General features: G+C 54.2%; 2 protein-coding genes across 4 annotated transcripts; one reads left to right on the forward strand and one right to left on the reverse strand.

The window, feature by feature from the left end:
- The first annotated feature begins 298 nt into the window (after positions 1 to 298).
- On the forward strand, positions 299 to 15,253 carry LOC119520087 (MRN complex interacting protein). Of its 2 annotated transcripts, XM_037817844.1 has the most exons (7): positions 299 to 400; positions 3,174 to 3,233; positions 5,549 to 5,637; positions 9,686 to 9,749; positions 10,860 to 11,014; positions 11,656 to 11,755; positions 13,057 to 15,253. In XM_037817844.1, exons 1-7 carry the CDS (start codon positions 335 to 337, stop codon positions 13,480 to 13,482), a joined length of 960 nt encoding a protein of 319 aa, XP_037673772.1. In that variant the 5' UTR covers positions 299 to 334; the 3' UTR covers positions 13,483 to 15,253. The 2 variants fall into 2 exon arrangements, with proteins under 2 accessions (XP_037673772.1, XP_037673773.1); XM_037817845.1 differs by lacking the exons at positions 5,549 to 5,637; positions 9,686 to 9,749 and having other exon boundaries at positions 307 to 400.
- Positions 13,703 to 22,658, reverse strand: SQSTM1 (sequestosome 1). 2 transcript variants are annotated; one of them, XM_037817837.1, is made up of 8 exons: positions 22,396 to 22,658; positions 21,020 to 21,115; positions 20,153 to 20,382; positions 19,913 to 20,054; positions 19,189 to 19,269; positions 15,939 to 16,114; positions 15,421 to 15,616; positions 13,703 to 14,586 (listed from the first exon to the last, which is right to left on the reverse strand). In XM_037817837.1, the coding sequence occupies exons 1-8, from the start codon at positions 22,616 to 22,618 to the stop codon at positions 14,429 to 14,431; spliced, it is 1,302 nt and encodes a 433-aa protein (XP_037673765.1). In that variant the 5' UTR covers positions 22,619 to 22,658; the 3' UTR covers positions 13,703 to 14,428. The 2 variants fall into 2 exon arrangements, with proteins under 2 accessions (XP_037673765.1, XP_037673764.1); XM_037817836.1 differs by having other exon boundaries at positions 15,900 to 16,114; positions 22,396 to 22,657.
- Between the last annotated feature and the right edge of the window lie 792 nt (positions 22,659 to 23,450).

Here is a 23,450-nt window from a genome sequence, read left to right on the forward strand (position 1 = left end):
GCGGGTTTGGGGGGGCTGGAGGGGTGGGGCTAAAGGGGCCGGAGAGGCGGGGAGAAGGCGGGATCCGAGAGTCAGTCGGGGGCTGGGAGCGGAGGGGCCGGAACCGGAAGGGCGGGGTGGGGGCCGGAAGGGTGGGGGCGGAGCCGGAAGGGTGGAGGGGCGGTGCTGGAGGGACCGGAGAGGCGGGGAGAAGGCGTGGCCGGAGCGCAGTCGGGGGCGGGGAGCCGTGGGGTGGGTGGGGAACCGGGACCGGAAGGGGAGGGGAGGGGCGGGGCCAGGCTGGGAGGCGCGGCGCGCGTGCGTTTACGTAAGCAAGACGGCGACGGAGGCCGCGATGGCGTCGCCTCAGCGCGTGCGGGTATTGCGGTGTTGCTCCTGTCGTCTCTTCCAGGCGCACCAGGTGGGACCCGCGCCAGCCTCCCCTCCTCCGGGCGGGACGTGGAGGGTCGGCGGGGGCGCCCGGGACCCGCCTGTGCTGAGGCGGGTAGTGTTAAGGTGTCTCGTTCTCAGTGTGGTTCTCGGCGTCCGTTTTCCTTTTCCCTTGGTGGTTTTACGAAATGGGTAATGGTTCCCACGGAGGCGGCCTCTCGTGGGCTCTAGCAGAGAGTTGGGGAAATCAGGATGAGGACAGTCTTCTTTATTCGGAACCTCGTCCCCAAAGGGACGCGAAGGCGATGACAGTTTTAAAAACTGGAGAAGAGAGTGGGGGAGGGCGCCGCTGTGGCGTCCTGCTCAGGTGTGGGGTGTCATTGAGGGTCCTGCTCAGGTGTGGGGGTGCCATTGAGGGTCATGCTCAGGTGAAGGGTGCCATTGAGCGTCCCTGCTCAGGTGTGTGGGCGCCATTGAGTGTCTCTGCTCAGGTGTGGGGGTGCCATTGAGGGTCCCTGCTCAGGTGTGGGCGTGCCATTGAGGGTCCTGCTCAGGTGTGGGGGTGCCATTGAGGGTCCCTGCTCAGGTGTGGGCGTGCCATTGAGGGTCATGCTCAGGTGTGGGGGTGCCATTGATCATCCCTGCTCAGGTGTGGGCGTGCCATTGAGGGTCCTTCTCAGGTGTGAGGGTGTCATTGAAGGTCCCTGCTCAGGTGTGGGGTGCCATTGAGCGTCCCTGCTCAGGTGAGAGGGCCATTGAGTGTCCCTGCTCAGGTGAAAGGTGCCATTGAGGGTCCCTGCTTGGGTGTAGGGGTGCCATTAAGGGTCCCTGCTCAGTTGTGGGGGTGCCATTGAGGGTTCTGCTCGGGTGTGGGGTGCCATTGAGTGTCCCAGCTCAGGTGTGGGGGTGCCATTGAGGGTCCTGCTCAGGTGTGGGGTGCCACTGGGGCATACCTGCTCAGCACCACGGCACCCCCTGGTGCTACACCTTGGCCTGCCGCCATCTTTCTCTGCTTGGGGAGGCACTCACCACCCACTTTCCACAGCAGAAACAAGGGGCACCTTGAGAGTTTTGAACAGGATAATAGGTGTTTGTGAAACATACGTGCTTCCCTGACTTTCACAGTGCAAGGTGGGACATGTCAGTTAGGGCATACCTCCTTGGACCATAGTCTGTCTCCCAGCTCTCCATCGCCTAAGCCGCTGTCGGTGTTTTTGCCTTGGATAACCCTCTCCTCTTCCTCATTAAGCTGTTTCTAATCTGCTGTGCCCCGAAAAGGATAGCACCAAGCTTACTTTAAATATATGTTAGAAAGCCATGTAGGGTGTTGAATCTGCACCTGTTAGTATGTATTTAATACTGAAACTTCAGAGACTCAGAAACTGTTTTTACTTTATTTCCTTTTTTAAACTGCTTTCTAAGAAATGGGGAAAAATGGAAATAATTTTACATTTTAAAAATATACATATACAATCTAGCACATGTTTGTGTGGTCATTTTTAGATCTACAGAAAAGTAATTTGAAACCAGAAGGGGAAGAGGGGAAAAAGAGTTAATTTATTTGCAAGTCTCCTGTGTGCCAGGTAGTTTCACACATCTCATTTAATTTCAACAACCCATTTTGCAGAGATGAGAAAACTGAGATGCAGAGAAACAAATGGTTTCTCCATGTAATAAATGGCAGCGCCAGAGCTGTGCAACTGTAAAAAAGTGTTACACCATACTATCTCCAGGGCCCCAGAGTTGGCCAGCGAACCAGTTACTGTGTGTCATTCCAGATCTTTTTTTTTTTAATGCATTTCTTACTTGCATGTGTACCCATAGAAAATCCAGGGAATTTTATGGTGTTTTAAGTTTGATGCTGAGAAATAGAATTGCTAGGTCATCAGGTATGCCCACTTAAGTTTTTATTAGACGCCGCTTATTCCTTAGTCTCCTTTGTGGGTAGTCCCCAAAAACCTTGATGGTATTTGTATTAGCATCATATTAATCATATTAATTTATATGAACCAGCTAAGCAGCTTTGTGGCATTGAGCATGGTATTTCATTCCATTTCTTCAAGCCTACTTTGGTAACCCTTGGAAACACTTTCTCTGTTGCTATTATAAGTGGGTTTTTTTCTTCTGTTAGATTTTGTAACTAGATGCTTGCTTTTATAAAGGCCATGTTAATTTTAAAGTTATATTAATTTTGTAGCCAGGCATTATATAAATTATTATTGGGTTGTCTTACTGATTTTAGTAGTCTTTCATTTGATTCTTTTGGGTTTTTAGGTAAAAAAATCATATCATTTATAAATAATCATAGTTCTTTTTCCTCCATTCTAAATTTTGTACCTCTTATTCCTTTCTTTTTTCTAATTCCATTGGCTGGTACATCCAGAAAAAATAAATAAATAATAGTGGACATCCTTGGCTTGCTCTTGACTTTTATGGTAATACTTGTAAGGATTCTCCAGCTTTAGGACTGAGTTCATCATGTTAAGAAAGAACCCATATAGTCGAGTGTATTAAGAATCGAAATTAAATGTTAAGGAATTTTTTGGAGACCCTTAGTGGTAGAGATCCAACTTGATTTTGTTCCAAGTGGATGGCCAGTTTTCTCGGTACCACTTATTAAATAGTTTATTCTTTCCTCACTCTTAAAATGCTACCTTGATAATGTACTAAGTTTTCATATATTTATTGGTTTGTTTCTGCACTCTGCATTCTTTTCCACTTATCTTTTATTATTACTTTTTCTGTGCCAGTTCCACCCTGTTTTATATAATCATCTGAGCTACATTTCTACAATTCTATTTTAGGTGAAAAAGAGTCTCAAATGGACATGCAAAGCTTGTGGCGAGAAGCAGTCCTTTTTGCGGGTGAGTTCTGAGAAAAGGGGCTTTCGACGCCCCTGTCCGAAAGCAGGTGGGGCCCGGCACTGCCAAAGGGTGTCTTGGGGAGTCCCAGCGTCCTACAGTCGGGCTCACTTTCTGCCACACGAAGCTCACTAGAAATAGGCCTCTTGTGCCCAAGGTTCCTGACCCTTCAGGAAGTAAAGTGGACGGGGCAGTGCCTGGGAAAGTCCTTCCTTTGTCTATTCATTCAGCAAGAGTTTATCAAGCACCTTCTATGTGCTGAGCCAACGGTGGAAAATGAAGCCATTGTTCTTGCCCTCACCGATCTGCTGGTGCAGGAGAGAAGAGAAAGGAACACACACACACACACGCACGTGCACATATGTGATTTCACACTAGACTGAGCACATGAAGGGAAAGCATGCGGGGCTGTCCACAGGTAACAGTTGGATGGGAGAAGGCTGTCGGGAGCTGTTGAGGGGGTGGGGAGTCGGGCCAGGTGGCTGGGCAGTCAGGGAGACACTCGAGGGGGACCTCGAAGGGAGCACATTGTAGATGCGTTTCTTCAGCCTGCTTTTTTCACCTGACAACAAGGCATCTTTTCAGGTCCTTACCTGTTGACAAAGTAGGCTATCCCACCCACTCACATGGCTCAGCCCTGCAGCCTCTCCCGCCTCATCCCACCTTTCTCCTCCGCCTTCAGCAACAGCTGAATCAGTCCACATCTGCTCCCCAGGGCCTTGGTGCTTGTTGTGGGGCCCCCTGGCTCTTCTCATCATCCCCATTATGTATTAATGGGTTTATGTATTTGTCCACGGCTCTCAATTTTGCCATAAGCTCCATGAGAGCAGGAGCTTTGCCTGTTTTGCTGATGAGTAACGAAGGACTGAAAGGAAAAGGAACTCTGGGTTACCCTATCTCCCCTTTCCCTGCTGTGTCATCATTTTCAGCTTAAGTGGTTGGCAAAGCAGAGAGGTTACACGAATAAGAAAGGATGTGATAAGGTTCCTTGGTTGTTTGTGCTTCTTAGAACACTGTTGCCTTCTTTCCGGGTTCAAAGCAAGATCTAGTTCAAATAGAGAGAGTAGCCATTGGGGGCTGTCAGTGCCCCCACTTACGCACTCATAAACCTAACACTCTACCTTGTACTCTTTGAGTCTCGTTGAACACCCACGCATGGCAAATCCACCAAATCCACGGGATTCTGTGCTCACGGGCCAGACAACGATAGTGCTCCCTGGAAATGGGTGGCAAGAAGCAGTGGATGCTATTGTGCAAATCTCTAACGATAGTGCTCCCTGGAAATGGGTGGCAAGAAGCAGTGGATGCTATTGTGCAAATCTCTGCCCACAGCCATGCTCCATCATCCCATCTGACTTCACTTACAAAGCACACGTTCAAAGAGAACATTAAGAATTCTAGACAGCAGCAGCAGAGCAGGTCACATGCTGGCCCTGCGTACAGTAGGGTCTCTAATCTCAAACTTACCTCCTACCATCTTCCTCCAGGCCCCTCGGCCTCAGCTGCAACGGCTGCCTCACCCTTCCTCCAGAATGCCAGGCTCGGGGTCCTTGCACTCCCTGCTTCTCTTGGAATGCCCTTCCTCAGATATCTGCTTGGCTTCCTCCTGCATCTCTTTCTGATTGTGCCCCATGTCACCTCAGTGATCCATCCTTTCACTACACAAATAAAATTGTCAACTCTGTTCCCCACCCTGTACCGCCTTGCATTGCCTTCTCATTAGCTCTTGTCACTATCAGATAGGCCATATATTTTACTGATTTTTTTATTGTCCATCTTCTCGTACTGGAACGTGAGCTTCTTGAAGACAGTGATTTTTGTCCACTGCTGTATCCTCAACACCTAGACCAGGGCCTGGCACATAAAAGGTGGTCAGTAAATAATAGTTTGAAAGAATGAGTGACTGCTAAGTGAAAAAGAGTGTCTCATTTTATTTTGTGTATCTCTGATTATCAGCGAGGGGTAGGTATCGTTTCATATGGGTTTACTGCAATTTGTGTTACTTCTCTTGTGAACTTCTGAGTCCTGTTCATTAAACATTTGATACAGGGCTTTGGGTTGAGTTTGGCTTTGATAATGTAGAGTTCAGGGTGCTACTGAGACAGCCAAATAGATGTGAACCTTTAGTTCCTGAGACTTAGTTTGCACATTGTTCTAGAACTAGCAGTCAGTCATTAGGATTCCTACGTGGTGCTTTAGGCATCTTTGGGCTGTGCCAAGTACAGCTTTATCCTCTCTGAGGTGCATCTCTAATGGATCTATTTTTCAGCATTCCACCAACACTTTTCAAACTTAATGTATTTTTTTTTGTCTCTCAGGCTTATGGTGAGGGCTCTGGTGCTGACTGTAGACGCCATGTCCAAAAATTAAATCTGCTGCAGGGACAGGTTTCAGAGATGTCACTCAGGTACAGTTGTCTGAAAGCGGCCAGATTATGTTGCCCCATGTTCATCTTGAATGGGTAGTGGATACAGTGAAGAAATCCCCTAAATTTTCATGTCCTACAATGTGGTGGGTTAGATACCCTGAAAAATCCTCCCACTGAAATAACCAAAAATACTGGATACAAGGTTTTAAAAGCTCTGATGAGCTGGCAATAAAGTGACTCTCTAAAATAAAAAGTGAAGTAACAGCCAAGGTCCAGAGAGCACCTGAGCTGCTGGGGTGACTGAAGTCTGGTGCTCTGGAGCTTTCATTTGGGTGCCTGGAGGGGTTCAGGAGACCGGAGGCGAAGCCTAGAGCCCATTCAGTGTGGGGAGTCCAGAAGGAGACCTACCATGTGGAGCTGAGTCCCCCCCCAGGATTAACCCTCAGAAATGAATGAACTAGAAATACACCTACCCTGCAACAGGGAGCTTGGCTTTCTTGATCTTGGCACTGGCTGGAGGAGGAAATGTCTTTCCAAGGATCTGTAAGTACAAGAGGGCTGTCACATAGTTTTTTAGTCTTCTATCCACCCTGTGTGAAAACCTCAAGCTGAGCATCTATTTTTAAATTGTCCCGGGTAGCAGAGGCAACTGCAGCTCCTCTCTAGATCAGCACATCTCATCCCAGGTCTCAAAGAATTACCACAGATAAAGTTCCAAGGAGCTAGTGTTCAGACTTAAGTATCGTTAAACACTCAAGGAAACAAGTCACTGTGAGCAAAAGACAGCCAAAACAAAGGCAGACAAGTTAGACCCACAAAGACTTCAGAATATGTGATATTGGGTGCTTAATACATTTAATGAAATAAAAGGAAGTTGATGGTATAAGGAACAAGAGACTTTTAAATATAGCCAAGTAGATTTCAAAAGAACCAAAAGTAATTTGTAGAAATGAAAAGTATAACTGCTAAAACAAATACCATACGTGGATTGGCTTGACAGCAGGGATTTATTGGCTCACGGTTTCAGAGGCTGGCAGGCGGCTTTCTCCTGGGTCGGTGTCTCCTGGCTGCCAGGCTGTGAGTCCTGGCCTTTTCCATCATCTGGCAAAGCGCATGGTGGCATCTTTTCCTTTCTCTCCCGGGTTCCATTGAATTCCAGCTTCTGGCTGTTCCCCTTGGCTTCAGACAGAGGTCTGACTTTTACTCTGCTTATAAAGGACCTCAGTTATCTGGATTAAAACCCAACCTGGGAGAGTCTAAAGGTGTATGTAATGGTGCCTAAGAGTCTCCCCCTGAGTACCTCTTTGTTGCTCAGATGTGGCCTTCTCTCTTTCTAACTGAGCCATCTCGACAGGTGAACTCGCTGCCCTCCCCCCTACGTGGGACTCGACTCCCAGGGGTGTAAATCTCCCTGGCAACACAGAGTATGACTCCCGGGGATGAATGTGGACCCAGCATCGTGGGACTGAGAGTATCTTCTTGACCAAAAGGGGGATGCAAAATGAGACAAAATAGTTTCGGTGGCTGAGAGATTCCAAATGGAGTCGAGAGGTCACTCTGGTGGACATTCTTATGCACTATATAGATAACACCTCTTAGGCTTTAATGTATTGGAATAACTAGAAGTAAATACCTGAAACTACCAAACTCCAATCCAGCAGTCTGGACTCCTGAAGACAATTATATAATAATGTAGATTACAAGGGGTGACAGTGTGATTGTGAAGACCTTGTGGATCACACCCCCTCTATCTAGTGTATGGATGAGTAGAAAAATGGGGATAAAAACTAAAGGACAAATGGGGTGGGATGGGGGGATGATTTGGGTGTTCTTTTTTCACTTTTATTTTTTATTCTTGTTCTGGTTCTTTCTGATATAAAAAAAATGTTCAGAGATAGATTGTGGTGATGAACGCATAACTATGTTATCATACTGTGGACAGTGGATTGTATATCATGGATGATTGTATGGTGTGTGAATGCATTTCAATAAAACTGAATTTAATAAAAAAAAAAAAAAAAAACCAACCTGACTCACTTGGGCCACACCTTAACTTTAGTAACGTCGTGAAGGGATCATATTTACAAAGATTCCACACCCACCAGAATGTGAAGCAAGACCAAGGACATGTCCAACTGGGGTAACACAACTCAATCCACTACAATAGGTGAAACAGATTGAATGCAGCTGGAGGGAGAATTAGTGAAATGGAAAAACCTGAAGAAATGATTCATACTGCAGCAGTGAAAGACAAAAAGGGAGCTATAAGGGGAAAGTTGAGAGACATGGAGGATATAGAGAAGAGCTCCAGCAAGAGACAATAGAAAGAACAAGACAAAGGCAGTATTTGAGGAGATAAGAGCTGAGACATAATATTCTTAGAATCAGAAAACAATAAACCTCAAAGTGGATAAAACCATTGCTTTATTTCCATAAACCGCAAGTACGTATGTAGGAAATCCTAACAAATATTTTTAAAAAGCTACTAGAATTAATAAGGTCATTTTGTAAGATCACAAGGATACAAGGTCGACATACAAAATTAAATTGTATTTTTATATAACTGCCATGAACAACTGGAAAATATTTAGAATAATACCATTTATAGTAATATCAAAAAACATGAAATACATGGGGATAAATAAAACAAAAATATGCAGGATCTGTTCAGTGAAAACCACAAAACATTGCTGAGAGAAAGAAGATCTAAATTAATGAAAAGGTATAACATGCCCATGGATTGGAAAACTCAATATTGTTAATATGTCAGTTCTTCCTAAATTGTTCTACAGATTCAACCTAATCCCAATCAAGATTCCATCAGGCTTTGTCTGGTAGAAATTGACAAGCCAATCCTAGTATTTATAGACAAATGCAAAAGACTTAGAATTGCCAAAACAATTTTGATGAAGATGAACAAAGTTGGAGGACTTGTAGAAGCTCATTTCAAGTTTGACTGTAACGCGACAGTAATGAAGACTCTTGTTGGCAAAAGGCGAGACATACAGAGATGATAGCAGGTGAATGGGTAAACAAATAGTGTATGGTCAGACAACGGAATACTACTCATCAATAGAAACAGCATGGATGAATCTCCGAAACTGCTGCGTGAGAGAAGCCAGACAGAGAAGAGTATAATTCCATTCATCTCAAGCTCCAGAACAGGCGAAATCAATTTATAGGAAGCAGATCCGTGGTTTCTTGAGTAGGGGCAATTGCCTGGTAAGGCACAAAAGGGAGCTTTAGGGTGTGACGAAATTTACCTATGTCTTGATTAGGGGTGGTTATAAGGGTGTAATTTATCAGAACTCATCTAACCGTACCCTTAATGGGTGCATTTTAGTATATGTAAATTATGCCTCAATGAAGTTAATTTTAAAAGTAAGGGGGGAAAAAAAAGAATCTGCCCTCAGATACAACATGATGAAATTGCAGAGCATGGAAGACGAAGGGGTTAGAGCTGAAAATAGCCGGAGAGTAATCACAAAGGAACAGCAGACACACAGCTTGGTGGCCGCTTTAGAAGTGAGAAGACGACTAATATCTTCATGCTGAGCAGCGGCCTTTTGTTGCTAGAGCTGGGTTCCTAACTCCTAGAAAGGCGAGCGGAGTTCTGGGGTAGAACCCTGCTCAGCTGAATTTTGGTGTATCGATGGTGGCAAGGAGGTTTTTTGCACGTACGCTCTCCTTCCCTCTTCATGATGACTCCGTGAGGATCCGTGAGTTGACGGAGGTAAATAAAGTGAGGCAGAGGAGCCCAGATGCTTTGGGCTTGTACTTCACCAGAGAGTGTTCCAGCTTGACTGTGTGAACCAGCAGTTCTGCTTGGAGAGGGGAGATGTGGCCTTTGGCTCTGCCCTCCTGTACTTGCATAAACAAATATTTTCACTGCCCCCAGTGGAGACTGCCGGCTCCGGCTCTGGCTCCTCGCTGTCTGCGTTATGTTGTGAAACAGTCCTGCTGTCCCCGGAAGGCCGGATGAAGTCACAGTGACAAATCAAGCTCAGTAACATTCCTCCTCTCCTGTGATGGTTGTGCTAAAGTGCAACTGTAAAGCCTCTGGTCTTATGTACACTCTTTCCCCAAGGTCTCTGGAAGAACCTGTAAAAGCCAAGGCCGGAGAAAAGGCAGGTCCACAGCAGGCTAAGGAGGTGAGTCTGCAGGGAAGCCATTAGCATGTGTCTCAACCCAGCCATGTGGCTCCACTATTTATTCATTTGTTATGAATAAGCACTTAGTGATACCCCTGAATGACAGGTGTTTGGCTTGAAGCAGCAGGGAACACAAAAATAAACCCCTCCCTTTTGGAAGGACAGAGACAGGCACCCATGAGAATAATTACAATCCTCTGTGAAGAGGAAAGTACCTGGGAGTCCACGTTTCCTTTCTCACCAGCCCGCGAGCTTCTTGAGCACGGGGACAAGTGGCATCCAGTTGTTCTTGGTCCCCAGGGCCTAGTTAACTTGGGGTGGGCAGGTGTGTAAGAGCATGAGTGGCTGAGTGGGTGACACCAGTGGCACACCCAGGCTCGCATGGGCACATGGAGCTCCATGTCCTGCCAGGAAGGAGGGATGGAAGCAGCGTCAGACAGACAGAGCCTCCCTGCCCACCTGTGGACCGCAGTCCTGCCTCTGCTCACAAAGCCATATGGGCAGTGTCTTCTCTCTGCTTTATCTCCATATTTTTATTATAAATGGAGGGGAGATGCCTGAAGCATACCGCTTTAACACCGCTCTTGTAGCTTGGTGTATCTGCTTCCAATTTTTGTCCATTAACAGATTTAACTTTCCATCATTCCTCCTATGAGAAATACTTTTTTGCATCCTAACGTTTCCACTCATATCCTTCTACCATGTTGCTCTGCAGTTTTTGTGATTTCAAGTTTTAAGTTAGTGGCTATACCAATATTTATTCCCTTATTTTGGGGTCTTTGGGTTGTTTCTGATTTTTGCTATTTTTCATAGCCGTTTGATCAGCACCCAGGTGCCTTCTCTGTTCTGGAATCCCTAAGTCAGGGAGCCTGGGCATTTTTAAGGCTCTCAGTAAGTTGTACACCGCAGCTTTCCCAAGGTCCATGCCAAGGTGCGTGTCCCCAGTGGCATTTCAGGGCCCTGTTGCCCCGTTTCCTACCTGCCAAATCCCTTTCCTGGGGGCAGGTAGACCTGTCCCGAGGCCCTGCGCCCTAAGAGTTGGGCTGGGGACTCTTGATGAAAGCACCTGCTGTCCTTCTCTGAGAATAAACTTGTTTTCCAATCCTGTAGGAAAGAGCGCAGCCCTTAGAGAACCGCTGGCTGAAGCATCTGGAAAAGGGCTCCGAAGAACTGGAGCCGGAAGGAGATGTGTGTTCCGACAGACAGCTCTCGCCGCAGACAGAGGAGCCTGGCCCTCCCTTCAACAGAGACCTGCCTAGGAAAAGGTGACGAACGGATGGTGGGTTCAGGGCTCACGCGTGGAGTGGGGGTGTGAGTGAGATGCTCCTAACGGGCAGCCAGGTGGGGGAGGCCTGAGGGATGGGTGCCCGTGTGGGAAGCCAATGCGTCCAGCCCTCCTCAGCGCAGCTCGGCACCGGGTGCTGCCAGTGCAGATGTGACGGGACACCAGGGCGGGCGCCCTTGCACAGTAATCGGTTCATTCTGAACCTCTCAGACTGAACTGACCTAAGGGAAGAATTTCATCTTAAGGGCAGAGTTGTCGAGGTGAACTGCGGCCGCAGTAGAGCTGAAGGGCCTGCGGCCTTTAGCCTAGAAAGGAAGAGACCTCAGACTTCCCTGGAAGGTTTCTTCTTTTCCTCCAGCCTCACTGCATGTTTTATGGCTTTTCTGGAGACACTGCATTAGCCAAGGATCTGTGGTTGCCCCTGCGGGGCAGGTGCCTGTGAGAGGTAGATTCCCTTCCAGAACAAGAGGTGGGCCGCGGGTGCAGCTGGGCAGCCTGTCGGCTGAGGTGGAGCAGGCGCTGGGCCGCTGGGGAAGCTGCGGGAGAAGGTTCCCACCGTGCTGGGTGCTGGGCCGGGCCCTGTGCAGTGACGGGCCTGCACGGACCTTCCCTCTCCACCAGGAAGTGGGGTCTGAGCACGGTCCAGCCTCCAGGTGGCCCTGACGCCCGAGACTCAGGGACAAAGGAGGGCAGCTCCAAGGTCACCTCGCAGCCACACAAGGTCAGTGATTAAGGAGAGGATTGCTTTTCTGGCCCCAGCGACCGCTGAGCGTATGCACGATGTTTTTAATCTTTTCTCTCTATTGGCAATTGAAGTATGAGGCTTACCACCCCCAAAATGCCCAGCTTTCCACTCAGTGTGTTGTCTTTTTGTCTTAAGCCACCTCCTTTCTCTGGAGCGTACCCCATTTCCCTCCCTCCCTTTTCCTCTGTCTGGTGATGTTAACACATGGTCAGCAGGGGTGGACTTTACGTTACTCAGGAGGGACTTGCGGCGTCAGGACCGTTTTCTTCGTTCAGCATTTTGTGGGGATCCTTCGTTAAAAGACTGCTAAACGTGGGATTCTCAGTCCTAGCCTGAGCTTACCCCGGGTGGCAGGCTTTTACCCTTGAGCCCCTCTAGTCCTTTAGTGTGCGTTCTTGCTCCGTGCTCAGCGCTGCAGAATGCCGGCTCCTAAATCCCACCATGCTGCCACGGGGGCACGGCTGAGTTCAGACCCTGGTCTTACCGCTGACTGGCTCCATGACCCCAGGTGAGAGTGTGGGCCTGAAACTCCAGGTGATGGAGTAAGTCCCTGGGCTAAACATTTATAGTCTTACCAGGTACATGGCTCCCCACCAGCCTGCCATTTCCTGCTTTGAAGGTGAAGAACCAAGGCTTGCAAGGGTTTAGTGACGCAATCGAGGTCCTGGCACAGTCCGTGGCGGAGCTGGCCACGTGTTCCGTGTTGCCTGGGTGGCAGTGTGGCAGGCGTCCTCCAGATCACTGCTTTCCTAAGTGCTTTGTAATCAGTTTTCAGTGCATCTGTGGCTAGAGGGGAAGGGCAAGGCCCAGGTCCAGCCCTTTGCCATGTCCCGTGGAGCCTCTAGTCACTTCCACAGCTTCAGAGTCCTCCAGTGTTCTGGAGACCAGGGGTCTACTGCCCTCCCTTTCCAGGTGGGCTCTCGGGACCCTCCCTCCTGCCCTCCCTTCCAGGCACCCCTTACCTCGGTCTGAGATCCCCACACGATGGATTGTCTGATTACATGGGAATGTGTTCCTTTTTGGAAACCCCACTCGTGGAATTTAGTGGAGGATTTAGGGTTGGGTGTAGAGGACATTTATTCTGTACCTTGGTGACCCTCAGAACCAAAGCATCGCCCTCATCTGCTGACCTGAGAACCAGCAAGTAGGCAGAGCCTAGAAGCCTGAGGCTCCGGCTCCCGGAGGCCCAGGTGAGGACACTGCAGGTCAGGCACTCGGCCTGGCCGCTGGTGCCCACCTCCGAGGACCTGGCTGTCACCTGTTCCTGTCTGTTTCAGGGCTACGCCAGCCTGACAGCAAGGGGCCACACAGAGGGCAGTGGCTGCCTCCAGGAGGACACTGAGGACTGGAGACCACTGCGCCCTGCCCAGCAGGTTAATTACCCACCTTCTAAGTGGGCACAGTTTCTTCCATCTGCAAACAGCTCACATGTGGACACGGCGCAGCCAAGACTGCTGCGGATGGGCCCCGGGCCTGCCGGTCCAGGAGGAGGCCTCCCAGGCAGGCCCCCTGAAGTTCCTCGGGCCACACACCCCCCCCAGCCTGGGCCCAAGAGGCCCTGCAGGAAGACCTCCGAGCCATCCCAGGGCCCTGGGGCATCTCAGCCCAAGGGTGGGCCCGTGGTCCAAGTGGAGGAGAGGCTCCCGTCCGTGCTTCTGTGTGACCTCTTTTCAACTGGTGAGGACTTTGACGATGATCTGTGAGCTGGGGCAGGTTTGTTTCTCTGCTGTCACCTGCGTCCCCTCCAGAGTGCAGTTCGGAAACCAGCTGTTCGTGGTGACCGCTCCCATAGCAACAGGGTTCCCCTACGTGGCCTTTATATAGTAGGGCTGAGTACAATTTATGGACACTGCTGAAAGCCAACAATAAACATAACCGTCAGCGATTGTTTCTCTCGCTGACACTGACAGTGATGGCAACATCTTTGATTAAATTTAATTTTAATTACAGATGTTTGTTTACAAATATGACAAACTGGCTACAAAGGGATTTTCTAATTTAAAAGCAGTTGGCATTTGGAAATGAGAGAATTGAGTGGTTATGAAACAAGGAAGCAGCACTCTGTGACAACCACCTCCGACTTCCCCTTAGCGGCCTCAATTCCCAAGCAGACCCCACCGTCCTGGGGCCATCCTCTCCCGACTTCCCTGCCCCCTGCTCTTGCTCCTGGGGAAGGAGCCACCCTCTGCCCTGGGGAAACACTGGCAGTGCGCTAATCAGAGCGTAGAGCAGGTTTCCAGTGGATAATCAACTAAATGTCAGCATTCTGTTAGCCATGTAGAAAAGCATGAAAAAGCAGGTAGCCGTTAGGAAAGCTTGTTCTGGCCTGCTGGTGTAGTCCCGGTGGGGAGGGGAAGAGGGGAGCCTGGCACAGCACCCTCAGGGTCTCCTGGCCAGGGTCCCGGTGGGATATCGCAGTGGCCTCGGTGCTGGTTTGGTTCTCCGATGGCCCCCACACGCCCTCCCGTCACTGCACACGCTGCTCCCCTCACGGTGCCTGTCTACTGCCCTACGTGGCTTCACGCCTCCCGCCCCAGATTCCAGAAGAAGAATGCAGAGAAGCTGGCCTTAGGGAAGCTGCTGGTCTACACTAGCTCAACACAACTACCAGGCGAGAGAGGAGGAAGCTGGAGCAGGTGGGCAGAGCTGTCACAACGGCGGGGGGTGCTTCGAGTACTGGATGGTGTCCAGGGCGGCGCCGATGTCGTAGTCCTTGGTCTGCAAGAGCCGGGTGAGCCAGCCGCCTTCGTCGGAGAAGCCCATGGACAGCATGTGCGCGAGCGACTCGATCAGCCGGGGGTCAGCCTCTGCCAGAGGAAAGGGGCCGTGAGGGAGGCCGGCGCCGGCCTGGGAGGGGTGCCCTTTAACCAGGAGCCGTAGTTCAGGCTCCGTGCGCTGCTCGGGCTCTGTCACACTCAGTCCTGCCACTGTAGCGTGAACGCAGCCGTACGCACTACATACACAAATGCACGGCTCTGCTCCAGTAAAGCTCCCTGTGGACACTGAAATGTGAATTTTCACATCATGAAATAATACTCTTTTGATTCTCTTCCAGCTATTAAGAAAAGTCTTGGCCCACAGGTGGGCTTCCTTTCATGGGAACACTGGTTTACAGATACCTGCCAGGTGACGTGCCTGCTGTCCCCTTTGCTCGGGGGGTGCCCTCTCGGCTGCCCCGGTCCCCACATGCCCCACACCACGGGCGCGACGTGGCTCCCGCCTGGCTCCAGCGGGCCTCAGCCCCGAGCCTGCTGTGGGTCAGCACTGTCCACGAGGAGACAGGAGATGGACGCCCAGCCCTCCCCTTAGTGCTTTCCTCTGCATCACAGCTGCATTCCTAGAAATTACTAGAATTAGCTGAGCTGCAGCCTTTCTTCAGAGACGGTATCATCCCGGTGATGCCTCGACTTGGACATTTTCACGGCCTTAGAACTGCAGATTTCTAGGCTAATAAATCCCCATTGTTAACAAAAATTAGCTGAGCTTACTATCGCTCACACAGACATAGGGGGAACAAGATCTAATTTCCGCTCGTGGCAGCCGACAAGCCCGACTGGGGAACAGCATGTTTGTGTTGCCAAAAGCAGATGATGCTGCTGAGAGAGAAAGATGCAAACATAAAGCTGCTCGAGAGCACTTGCCTGGTGGGAGATGCGGGTACAGCGCAGCTTCCTTCAGCCCCGTGGGTCCTTCCTGGGACGGGCCCCGGGAGCTCGGCCTCTCCGACTCCGGCATCTGGAGAGACTGGAGTTCACCTGTGGACGGGTCCACTTCCTTGGAGGACAGGTGAGTCCAGTCGTCATCCCCTCCGGAACAGTTACCCGACTCCATCAGTTCCTGGAACAGAGCTCGCCGTGAGCACCAGGCCAGCCTGACCCCAGTTCCCAGAGGGGAGTCGGATGGAGTGTGAATGAGAGGGAGCGTGTGTGTGCATGTGTGCGCGTGCAGTGGGCTGGAACCACAGGCAAGCAGTGGGCCACGTGCAAAGACCAAGCATGCTCTTCACACAGTTCTAGAATGACTGCAATGCCACAGATTAACTGCAAAAGAAATGGAGGCCCTGCGTCTGTGTGGTGAGGGGCTGGGGGTGCTGCCCTTCACCCCCAGGGAGCAGGCTTGCCTCGGGCTGCCCCCGGGCCTCCAGGGCCAGCTTCTCCACCTGCTCGGCCAGGGACTGCGCCGCGGCCTCCACGCTCCCCTCGGGTTTGCCGGGATCGGAGGAGCAGCTGCTTGGCTGAGAGCTGCACTTCTCCCCCGTGCTGGGACCTTCTGGAGAGACAGGCGTCAGGCGGCTTCTTTTCCCTCCGTGTTCCACGTCAATGTCCACCTCGATGCCTAGACACCAAGGACAGAACAAACCGAGTCGGTGCTTGAGAAGGGGCTGTGAGTCCTGAACCGGGGGGTGAGATGGTGGCACACTGGGGACTGTCAGTGCCTGCAGGCACCTGGGAGCCACCATGGTGGCACTCAACGTGCCGATGCAGACACCAGCTTCCACTCTCACAAAAGGACCTGAGTCCCGAGTCCCAGCCAAGAGCGAGAAGGCAGATCTCTGATCTTCCGGGTCCCCAGGGCTCAACTGCTTTTCCCCACATCCTGGCCTCAAGTCTTCTCAGATTTCTTACTTGGCTTCTAGAAAAGCCTTCCTGGCGTCTCCATCAGGTTAGCCCTTCCTCTTCCCCCAGCTTAGTTAAAGCGTTCGTCTCAGATAGCATCCACGGTCAGCCTTGGAGCCAGAGGTCCATCCAGAGGCCTCACCTTCCTAACCTGCCAGGACAGCCCTGTCTCTCCACGGGCCCTTGGGGAGCCCCACGTGTGCCCCGGGCTGTGCTGATGTTGGAGATTTAGAGACTCGGGCACAGCAGCCTCACAGCAAGCAGGTGTTAGAGAGGGGACCCCAAGATGCTGGGGACAGAGGAGCCTGCCGTCCTGGGGCTGCAGACAGTCCCACAGGAAGCTCTCAGTCAGGTAAGAGGTAGGATTGGTGACAACCTGTGAGAAAGGGAAGTTGACCCTGGGCCTGCAGGCAGCGTGAGAACGGGAGGGATGAGGGTGTGGAGGATGGAGAAGTGGAAGAGAGGACACAGCAGAGACGAACCCGAAGAGGCAGGCCACAGTTCAGGGGGCTGAGCTGGGCTCTACCTTTTGGCAATGGGGAGCCCTTCCCACCCCTGACGTCTGCGAGACGGGCTGCACCCTCAGGCAGGGCCAGCCCCAAACGCTGCAAGTGGCCCAAAGTCCGCTGGCCACCAGGCTGAGCACGGGGAGCACTGGCCTCACATCGGGCCTGTCGTGGGATCCGAAAGATGGACCTGTTGGAGCACTAGGGCTCTGCTCAGGCAGGCAGGACCGCTCAGGCGATGGGCGAGCCAGGGGGCTGCACAGGTTGGCAAGGCCGTGTCCCGTCCCTCCCATTCAGGGCACGTGCTCACGGAGGGGCACTGGGGCGGAATCGCCTGTACAACTTTAAAGTGAATTGTGACATATCGGAGGACCACATGCCCATAGCTTCGTTTTCCAAAAGGCTCGTAGTGAAACAGCAACTCCCTGCCTACCTCCCCACCATCCCCAAAGACAACTTCAGCTCCGGCTGCTCTCAACTGCCCAAGTTTACGTCTATTTATGTCTTACCCTAGAAGTCCACTGCCTCCCCTGGCATCTTTTCAAAAATAAGGGTTTTGGTTAAAACATCACTGGGTGTTTGTGGCAACACCACTGTGTAAATACTGCAGCCGTCCTCCTCCCCTGCTAGCTTTCCCGTCACAGGATATCGTCTCTGCTGAGGAACGTGATGACGAGGACTGACTCCTCCCCACGCTGCGCTCGTAGACCGGACGTGAAGAGCCAGTTACTCCTTCTACATAGAAGCACATCTAACAGAACGTTTACCTAAAAACACTCAAGTACAGTTTCCAAATGATAAAAAGTGGAAAGGCCTTACTATATAACCGGGACAGATGATTCATATCCTTCAAGTCCCACATTAGACAATTATACTGACGGAGAAGCTACAAAGTTAAAAGAACTGTGAATAGTTTCAAGAAAGCAGAAAGGCCCTCTCAGCCTTCTTAGATAGAGACAACATGTAACCACCTGGTCCTCTGTGAACCAGGGTGGGCTGCAGCTGCCACTCTAATCATGGAGAAGTGATAAATAATGTAGCAAGGCTGAATACAGTCCAAATCAAATGTATGTTTATCAACATGATGTAATGGCTAAACTAATCAATAGAATAGAATAAGAAAAACTATATTAATAAGTTAGAGACAAGTAACAGTAATCTCTTTTCTAATTTTTATACAAATAAAAGTATGTTACGTCTCTCTTACAAAAAACCATAGTTTAATTAGGAAAAATATTATCAGTGAACACCCAGCACTTTCTCCTTTTTAAAATGGATGAGTGAGGTGACTCTTTTGCACATGGATCACAAGGTTAAAGTTAAAGCTTGCGGATTAGCTCCCCGAAGTTTCAGGACTTTCACACTGGACACTGTCTGTGACCCGCTGCCCCCACAGCCTCCGGGTGTTTATCAGACGCCGGGACGAGGAAGGGCCTGCCACTCGGTGTCCTCCCTGGCAGCAGTGACCTCCCAGCCAGGAACAGCCCGGGACAGAGAGGGCTCAGCAGGAAGGAGGCTCCGGAGCTTTCCCAGAGAGGCCCTGACTGACTGCTCCCCTCTCGGCCCCTGCTCGGGACCTGCCCTCCCAGTCGGCTTCAGGAAGCAGGAAGCCTCGGACGCCAACACCAGCGCGCAAGGAATCCGTCTGGCGGTCTCCCCACTGGATGCCACTCCAAAGTAGATTTTCCTGGAACCTGTCTTGTCACGCTCCAGGCTCCTCCCGTCTGCTCTAAGAGATCTGAAGAGCCTCTGTCCTCATCCCAAAGGTATGACTCCCGGAGCCATTCCCGTGTCCTCAGTGGGGACGCACGCTGCAGCCGCCCCTCCCACAGCCCCGCTCTGGAATGAGGCACGAGGCACCCACCAGCAGCCTTCTCGGGGCCCCTCCAGCCAGCCCTCGGGGAGCAGCCGGGGAAGGCTTGGGGGCTGCCAACAAGGGGAGAAGGTAACTAGCATCTCACTAAACACCCAAGTCCCCGAGTGAATCCCCAGGCTCGCGTTCAGGGAAGACGCCGACGGTCCTTCCCCCAGACACGGTCGGCAGGTGACAGGCCGACCCCGCAAAGCCCAGCACCCCCGTGGGAGCTGCCCCAGCCAGCGCTGGCCGCTCCACCTCCGTCCCCTGGAGTGCTGCCCGGTCCAGCACCCGGCGGAGGCTGATCTGGGGCCGTCAAGGACATGTAAGTTACCCAGTCCTCTGCGGCATCCGAGGCTAATGTCGCGAAAAAAGGCCACATTTGCGGTAAGTTATCAAAAGGCCCCGGGACAGAAAAGAAAGCCCACTTACCCAAGGGGCTGAGCGCGGCTGCCACGCTTTCTCCTACGTTCTTCAGGAAATGGACACTGGCATCCTCTGCGGAGGCAGCAGCTTTGATTTCCAAAAGGAGAGGAGAATTAATTCAAACCACATTTCCTGAAGCCTGCTACGGTCCTATCCCCTTCCTTCCAAGGTCACCACTGTCCCAGGAGACTCTGCACCCCAGGGGATGCCTCGTACGGAGCCTGGACCCCATCATCGCCAGAGCCACACCTCCTCCTCCGTCCCTGACCCGGTGCTCCGCGTCCAGCTGGGGCTCAGAACAAGCTGATCAGAAGTGACGGCCACAGCCTACACAGGCCACTTACTCAAAAACCCAACACGTGCCCCACCGTCGTCATCGAAGGACACAGTGAGATTAACAAAACCAAAAGAAAAACAGAACCCCCCAAAATAGAAGGAGACCATATGCAAGTCTCAGCTCTGGTGATGTTTTAAACAGACAAGCTCTCTGCTTGGTTTCCTGACAGGTAGCAAAAAAGGAGAGCGACGCGTGTTGCAGGGACCTGAAGCCAGAAAGGGCTGCAGACGCACCTCAGGGGGCCCCCAGAAGGGCAGCACGGTGGGTCTACCGCTTGTCGGATCCCTGTGGAGCCTCAGTTTCCCGTGTGAAATGAGGGGACACTCCCCACCTCGCTGGGTTCTTGGAGGACTACAGGCCGTGAACGGCTGGGGACAGGCACCGACAGCCTACCTGACTCCGCCGCGGGGCCGGGACGGGCCTCTCCCACTCGAGGAGGCCGTGGGTTCCAGTTCCCCGGCGGGCCCATCTCCCAGCCCGGCCACCCGTGGTGCCCGTGCTTCAGCTTCCGGAGCCAGCGGCCATGCAAGAAGCCCTACGGAAAGAGCAGCAGCAGGATGGGGTGCTGTGGGGTCAGGGGCTCCGGCCCCCACCCCAGCACCTGCCCCAGGCCCACCCGGAGGCTCGGTTCACCTCGGAGAGCTGCCCCAGGGGGCTGGGGAAGGCCAGCTTGCCGTGCTCCGGGTGCAGGCCCTTCTCCTCGCAGGCTGAGCACAAGTCGTAGTCGGGGCAGACGCTGCACTTGTAGCGGGTCCCCACCACGGGCCCGTCGCAGCCGTCGCAGATCACGTTGGGGTGCACCAGGCTGCAGGGCGCCTCCTGAGCAGCTGGGGGCCGGTGGTCCCGCCGGCACTCCCTCTTCTCTGTGGGGAGGGGCAGCCAGCAGGTCAGTCCCCACAGTCCCGCCTGTCGCCGCCACCCCAGGGCTATCCTGGTCAGCAAGGACCCTGCGGCCCGCACACCAAGATCGGCACAGAGCTCAGGTGCCCGGGTGACGACGACAGGGAGACGCTGGGCCCCGGTGGGTTCCCACGCCCCATGCCCGTCAGCTGGGCGGCACCTGGCAGTGTCTGCGCGCCTCTGGCCTCACTCCTACAACAGACCCCCCCGTGGCACCCCAAAGCCACCCCCATCCCCACAGCGCTTGGTCTGGTCGCAGTCAAGCGCGAATCCAGATGGGGAGTTAATGCCAAGTGTGTGTTCCCGCTTGAGGGGACCGAAAGTCCTGGCCCCGGTGACGGCGATGGTAGCACGACACTGTGAATGTAATTAACGGCATGAACCGCGGACTGGAAAGAGAAGCTGGGAAGCCTTACGTTATACGTAAGTCACCACAATAAACAGATGACGACAACCCCACAGGCCCTTCTGCCCCGACACAGCGGGCCCCCGGGCCCGGGCCCTGCGGAGAGCATGGGCCGGCCCCTCCTTCCGGGGCCAACGCGGCGCTGGCTGGTCCCTGTCGCAAACAGGCCTCGGGTTTCTCCGCGCTGCCCTCACCTTTAATGTAAACGCGGAGGGTGTCATCCCGCATGTAGGACATTGCCATCGTCAGCTCCTCATCGCTGGAAAAGGCGACCAGGTCCCCTTCTTCATCTGCATCGTGAATACAGCCCATGAGGACCCGGGAGGACACGCGTGGCTGAAACGGGCTGAGGCCAGGGCCAGAGGGGCCTCTGGGGCCTGCAAACCGGACCCCACTGGGTGACCCGGGGAGAGGCGGGAGACTGGCCACGCGCTGTGACGCTGCTGGGAAGGGAGGGCCTCCGGGGGCCCTGGCCCGGCGGTTGTGCGGGAGGAGGGCGTGTGTGTGGCGTGTGTGCGGGGACACCCCGACTGCACTGGGGGCACCTGCCCAGTCACCCACTCTGCCTCCAGGGCTCCTCCCACCTCCACCTGCGACCTGTTATGGGGGAACCAGCTCCTCTGTAGGCCCTGGCTGTGCAGAGGGAGAAGCAGACGAGCCCATCTGCCTGTCTCCCCCGCCCCAGAGAAGCTAAAAACGTTTGTGTGTAGTCTCCAATTTTTTGATGTTGGCTCAAATGGTTTTAAAACACCATCGTGCTGGCCCAGCACGTGCGGGCTAGATCAGGCCACCAGAGTGGACGTCTACCGGCAGCTGAGCCTTCCGAGAGCCGCGGCAGTGCCAAAAAGTGGAAAAGCTGGGAAAACCCAGGGCCGATGTGGTATAGTCAGACAACTGGGTGTTATTCAACCGTAACAAAGAATGACGGTGGAGACAGGCTCCAATGTTGAGAAACCTTGAAAATATTACACTAAGTGAGAACAAACGGTCACAAGACGGCCACGTTACCTGCCTGTATTCACACGGAACGTCCAGAACAAGGAAATCCAGAGGCAGAAAGTGATTCCTTGTTGCTTGGGGCGGGGAGGGGGAAGGAGTGCGCTGGAGGATGGGGACGGGGCGATTAAGGAACAGGGGGTGTCTCTCCTTAAGACAGCGAACACGCCCTAAAACTGGCACCTGTGCTAAAACCACCAATTGTGCACTTTGCCCCAGTGAGCTGCATTTCAACGGAGTCATTACAAAGCAAAAAGCAAACAGAACCAGGGGCGGGCCTGGCGGCGGGACTGCCCCACCCCGCGGCGCCCCTCGCCGAGCCCGCCCCGGCCCTGCGCCGCCACGGGCAGACCTCGGGACCGCGCCCGGCCTCGCCTCCCCACCCCGGGCGGCCCCGGCCCCCGGCGCCAGCGGCGCAGCCCGAGGCCCGCCCGGCCCCGCGCGCCCCCGCCGGGACCTGCCCCACCGCGACCGGGGAGGGGAGGCGGCGCTGGCAGCGGGGGCGCGGGCGTCCCCTCCGGGCACCGGGGGCGGAGCCTTCCAGCCCCCGCAGGCCCCTCCCGGCCCGGCTCACCGCGGTAGTGCGCCACGAAGCCTCCGGGCCGCAGCCCGGGAAACACGGCGGCCACCCGGCGCAGCAGCCGCTCGCAGGGCCCCGGGCCGGCCTCGGGCTCGGGCTCGGGCTCGGCTCCCGCCGGGGCCTCGGGCTCGCCGCCGAAGGAGAACCTGAAGCGGCGGATCTCGCGCGCCGCCTCCTCGCGGCCCAGCAGGTAGGCCTTGACCCTGACGGCCGCCATCGCGTCTCCGGGAGAGGGCGCCGGGCCGACTGCGGGGCGTCCGCCGAGCGCGCCTTTTATAGGGACGGCGGGAGGCCCCGCCCTGGCACGCCCCCGGGGCGGAGCCTCCGCGCCCTGGTCCCGCCCCCGCCGCTCCCGCGCGGCCCTCGCGAGCCGCCCTGCGGGGCCCCGCGCCCACTGGCGCCCTCGGCCTCGATGGCCCCCGCGCCCCCAGGGTCCTCGCTGCCCCCGAGTGCGTGGGGGTCCCCAGGAGGCGCCTAGGCCTGGGCTCGGGCTCGGTCCCGGGGGCGGGGCTGCCCGGGGGTCCCGCCCCGGGCTCCTCCCACCTGGGCCCGGCTGTGACTCAGCACCGCGGCCTCGGGCTGCCCGGGGGGCCCCGCCTGGGGGGACAGTGGGGGGCGGAGGCCGCCGGAGCCAGCAGCCCTGGGGGCTGCCCCGACCCCGCCGCGCTCGCGGTCCCCGGGCACCCGCGCCCCGGCCACAGCAGCCTCCACAGGGCCCCGACTCAGGCCCGAGCCCAGGGGACCCCAGTTAGCTGAGGAGCTGGGAGAGCAGGGGGTGCGGCTGGGGTGCGGGTGCGGCTGGGGGTGCAGGGCGGGTGCGGGGCGGCTGGGGGTGCGGGGCGGGTGCGGGGTGGGTGCGGGGCAGCTGGGGGTGCGGGTGGGCTGCGGGGCGGGTGGGCTGCGGGGTGGGTGCGGGGCGGGTGGGCTGCGGGGCGGGGGCGGGGCAGCTGGGGGTGCGGCTGGGGGTGCGGGTGCGGCTGGGGGTGCAGGGCGGGTGCGGGTGGGTGCGGGGTGGGTGCGGGGCGGGTGCGGGGCAGCTGGGGGTGCGG

Source organism: Choloepus didactylus, chromosome 24, assembly GCF_015220235.1.
Source record: "Choloepus didactylus isolate mChoDid1 chromosome 24, mChoDid1.pri, whole genome shotgun sequence".
Lineage (NCBI taxonomy): Eukaryota > Metazoa > Chordata > Mammalia > Pilosa > Megalonychidae > Choloepus > Choloepus didactylus.

Excerpts from the sequence above, each read along its gene's own strand:
- SQSTM1 (XM_037817836.1), bottom strand. The coding sequence starts at position 22,618 with ATGGCGGCCGTCAGGGTCAAGGCCTACCTGCTGGGCCGCGAGGAGGCG. Across the intron at positions 19,270-19,912 it reads CGGCCCCGCGGCGGAGTCAG|CTGCTGCCTCCGCAGAGGAT; the intron begins GTAGGCTGTCGG and ends TGGAAATCAAAG. Across the intron at positions 16,115-19,188 it reads AGCCGCGCTCAGCCCCTTGG|GCATCGAGGTGGACATTGAC; the intron begins GTAAGTGGGCTT and ends CTTGGTGTCTAG.
- LOC119520087 (XM_037817844.1), top strand. The coding sequence starts at position 335 with ATGGCGTCGCCTCAGCGCGTGCGGGTATTGCGGTGTTGCTCCTGTCGT. Across the intron at positions 401-3,173 it reads GTCTCTTCCAGGCGCACCAG|GTGAAAAAGAGTCTCAAATG; the intron begins GTGGGACCCGCG and ends ATTCTATTTTAG. Across the intron at positions 9,750-10,859 it reads GTCCACAGCAGGCTAAGGAG|GAAAGAGCGCAGCCCTTAGA; the intron begins GTGAGTCTGCAG and ends CCAATCCTGTAG.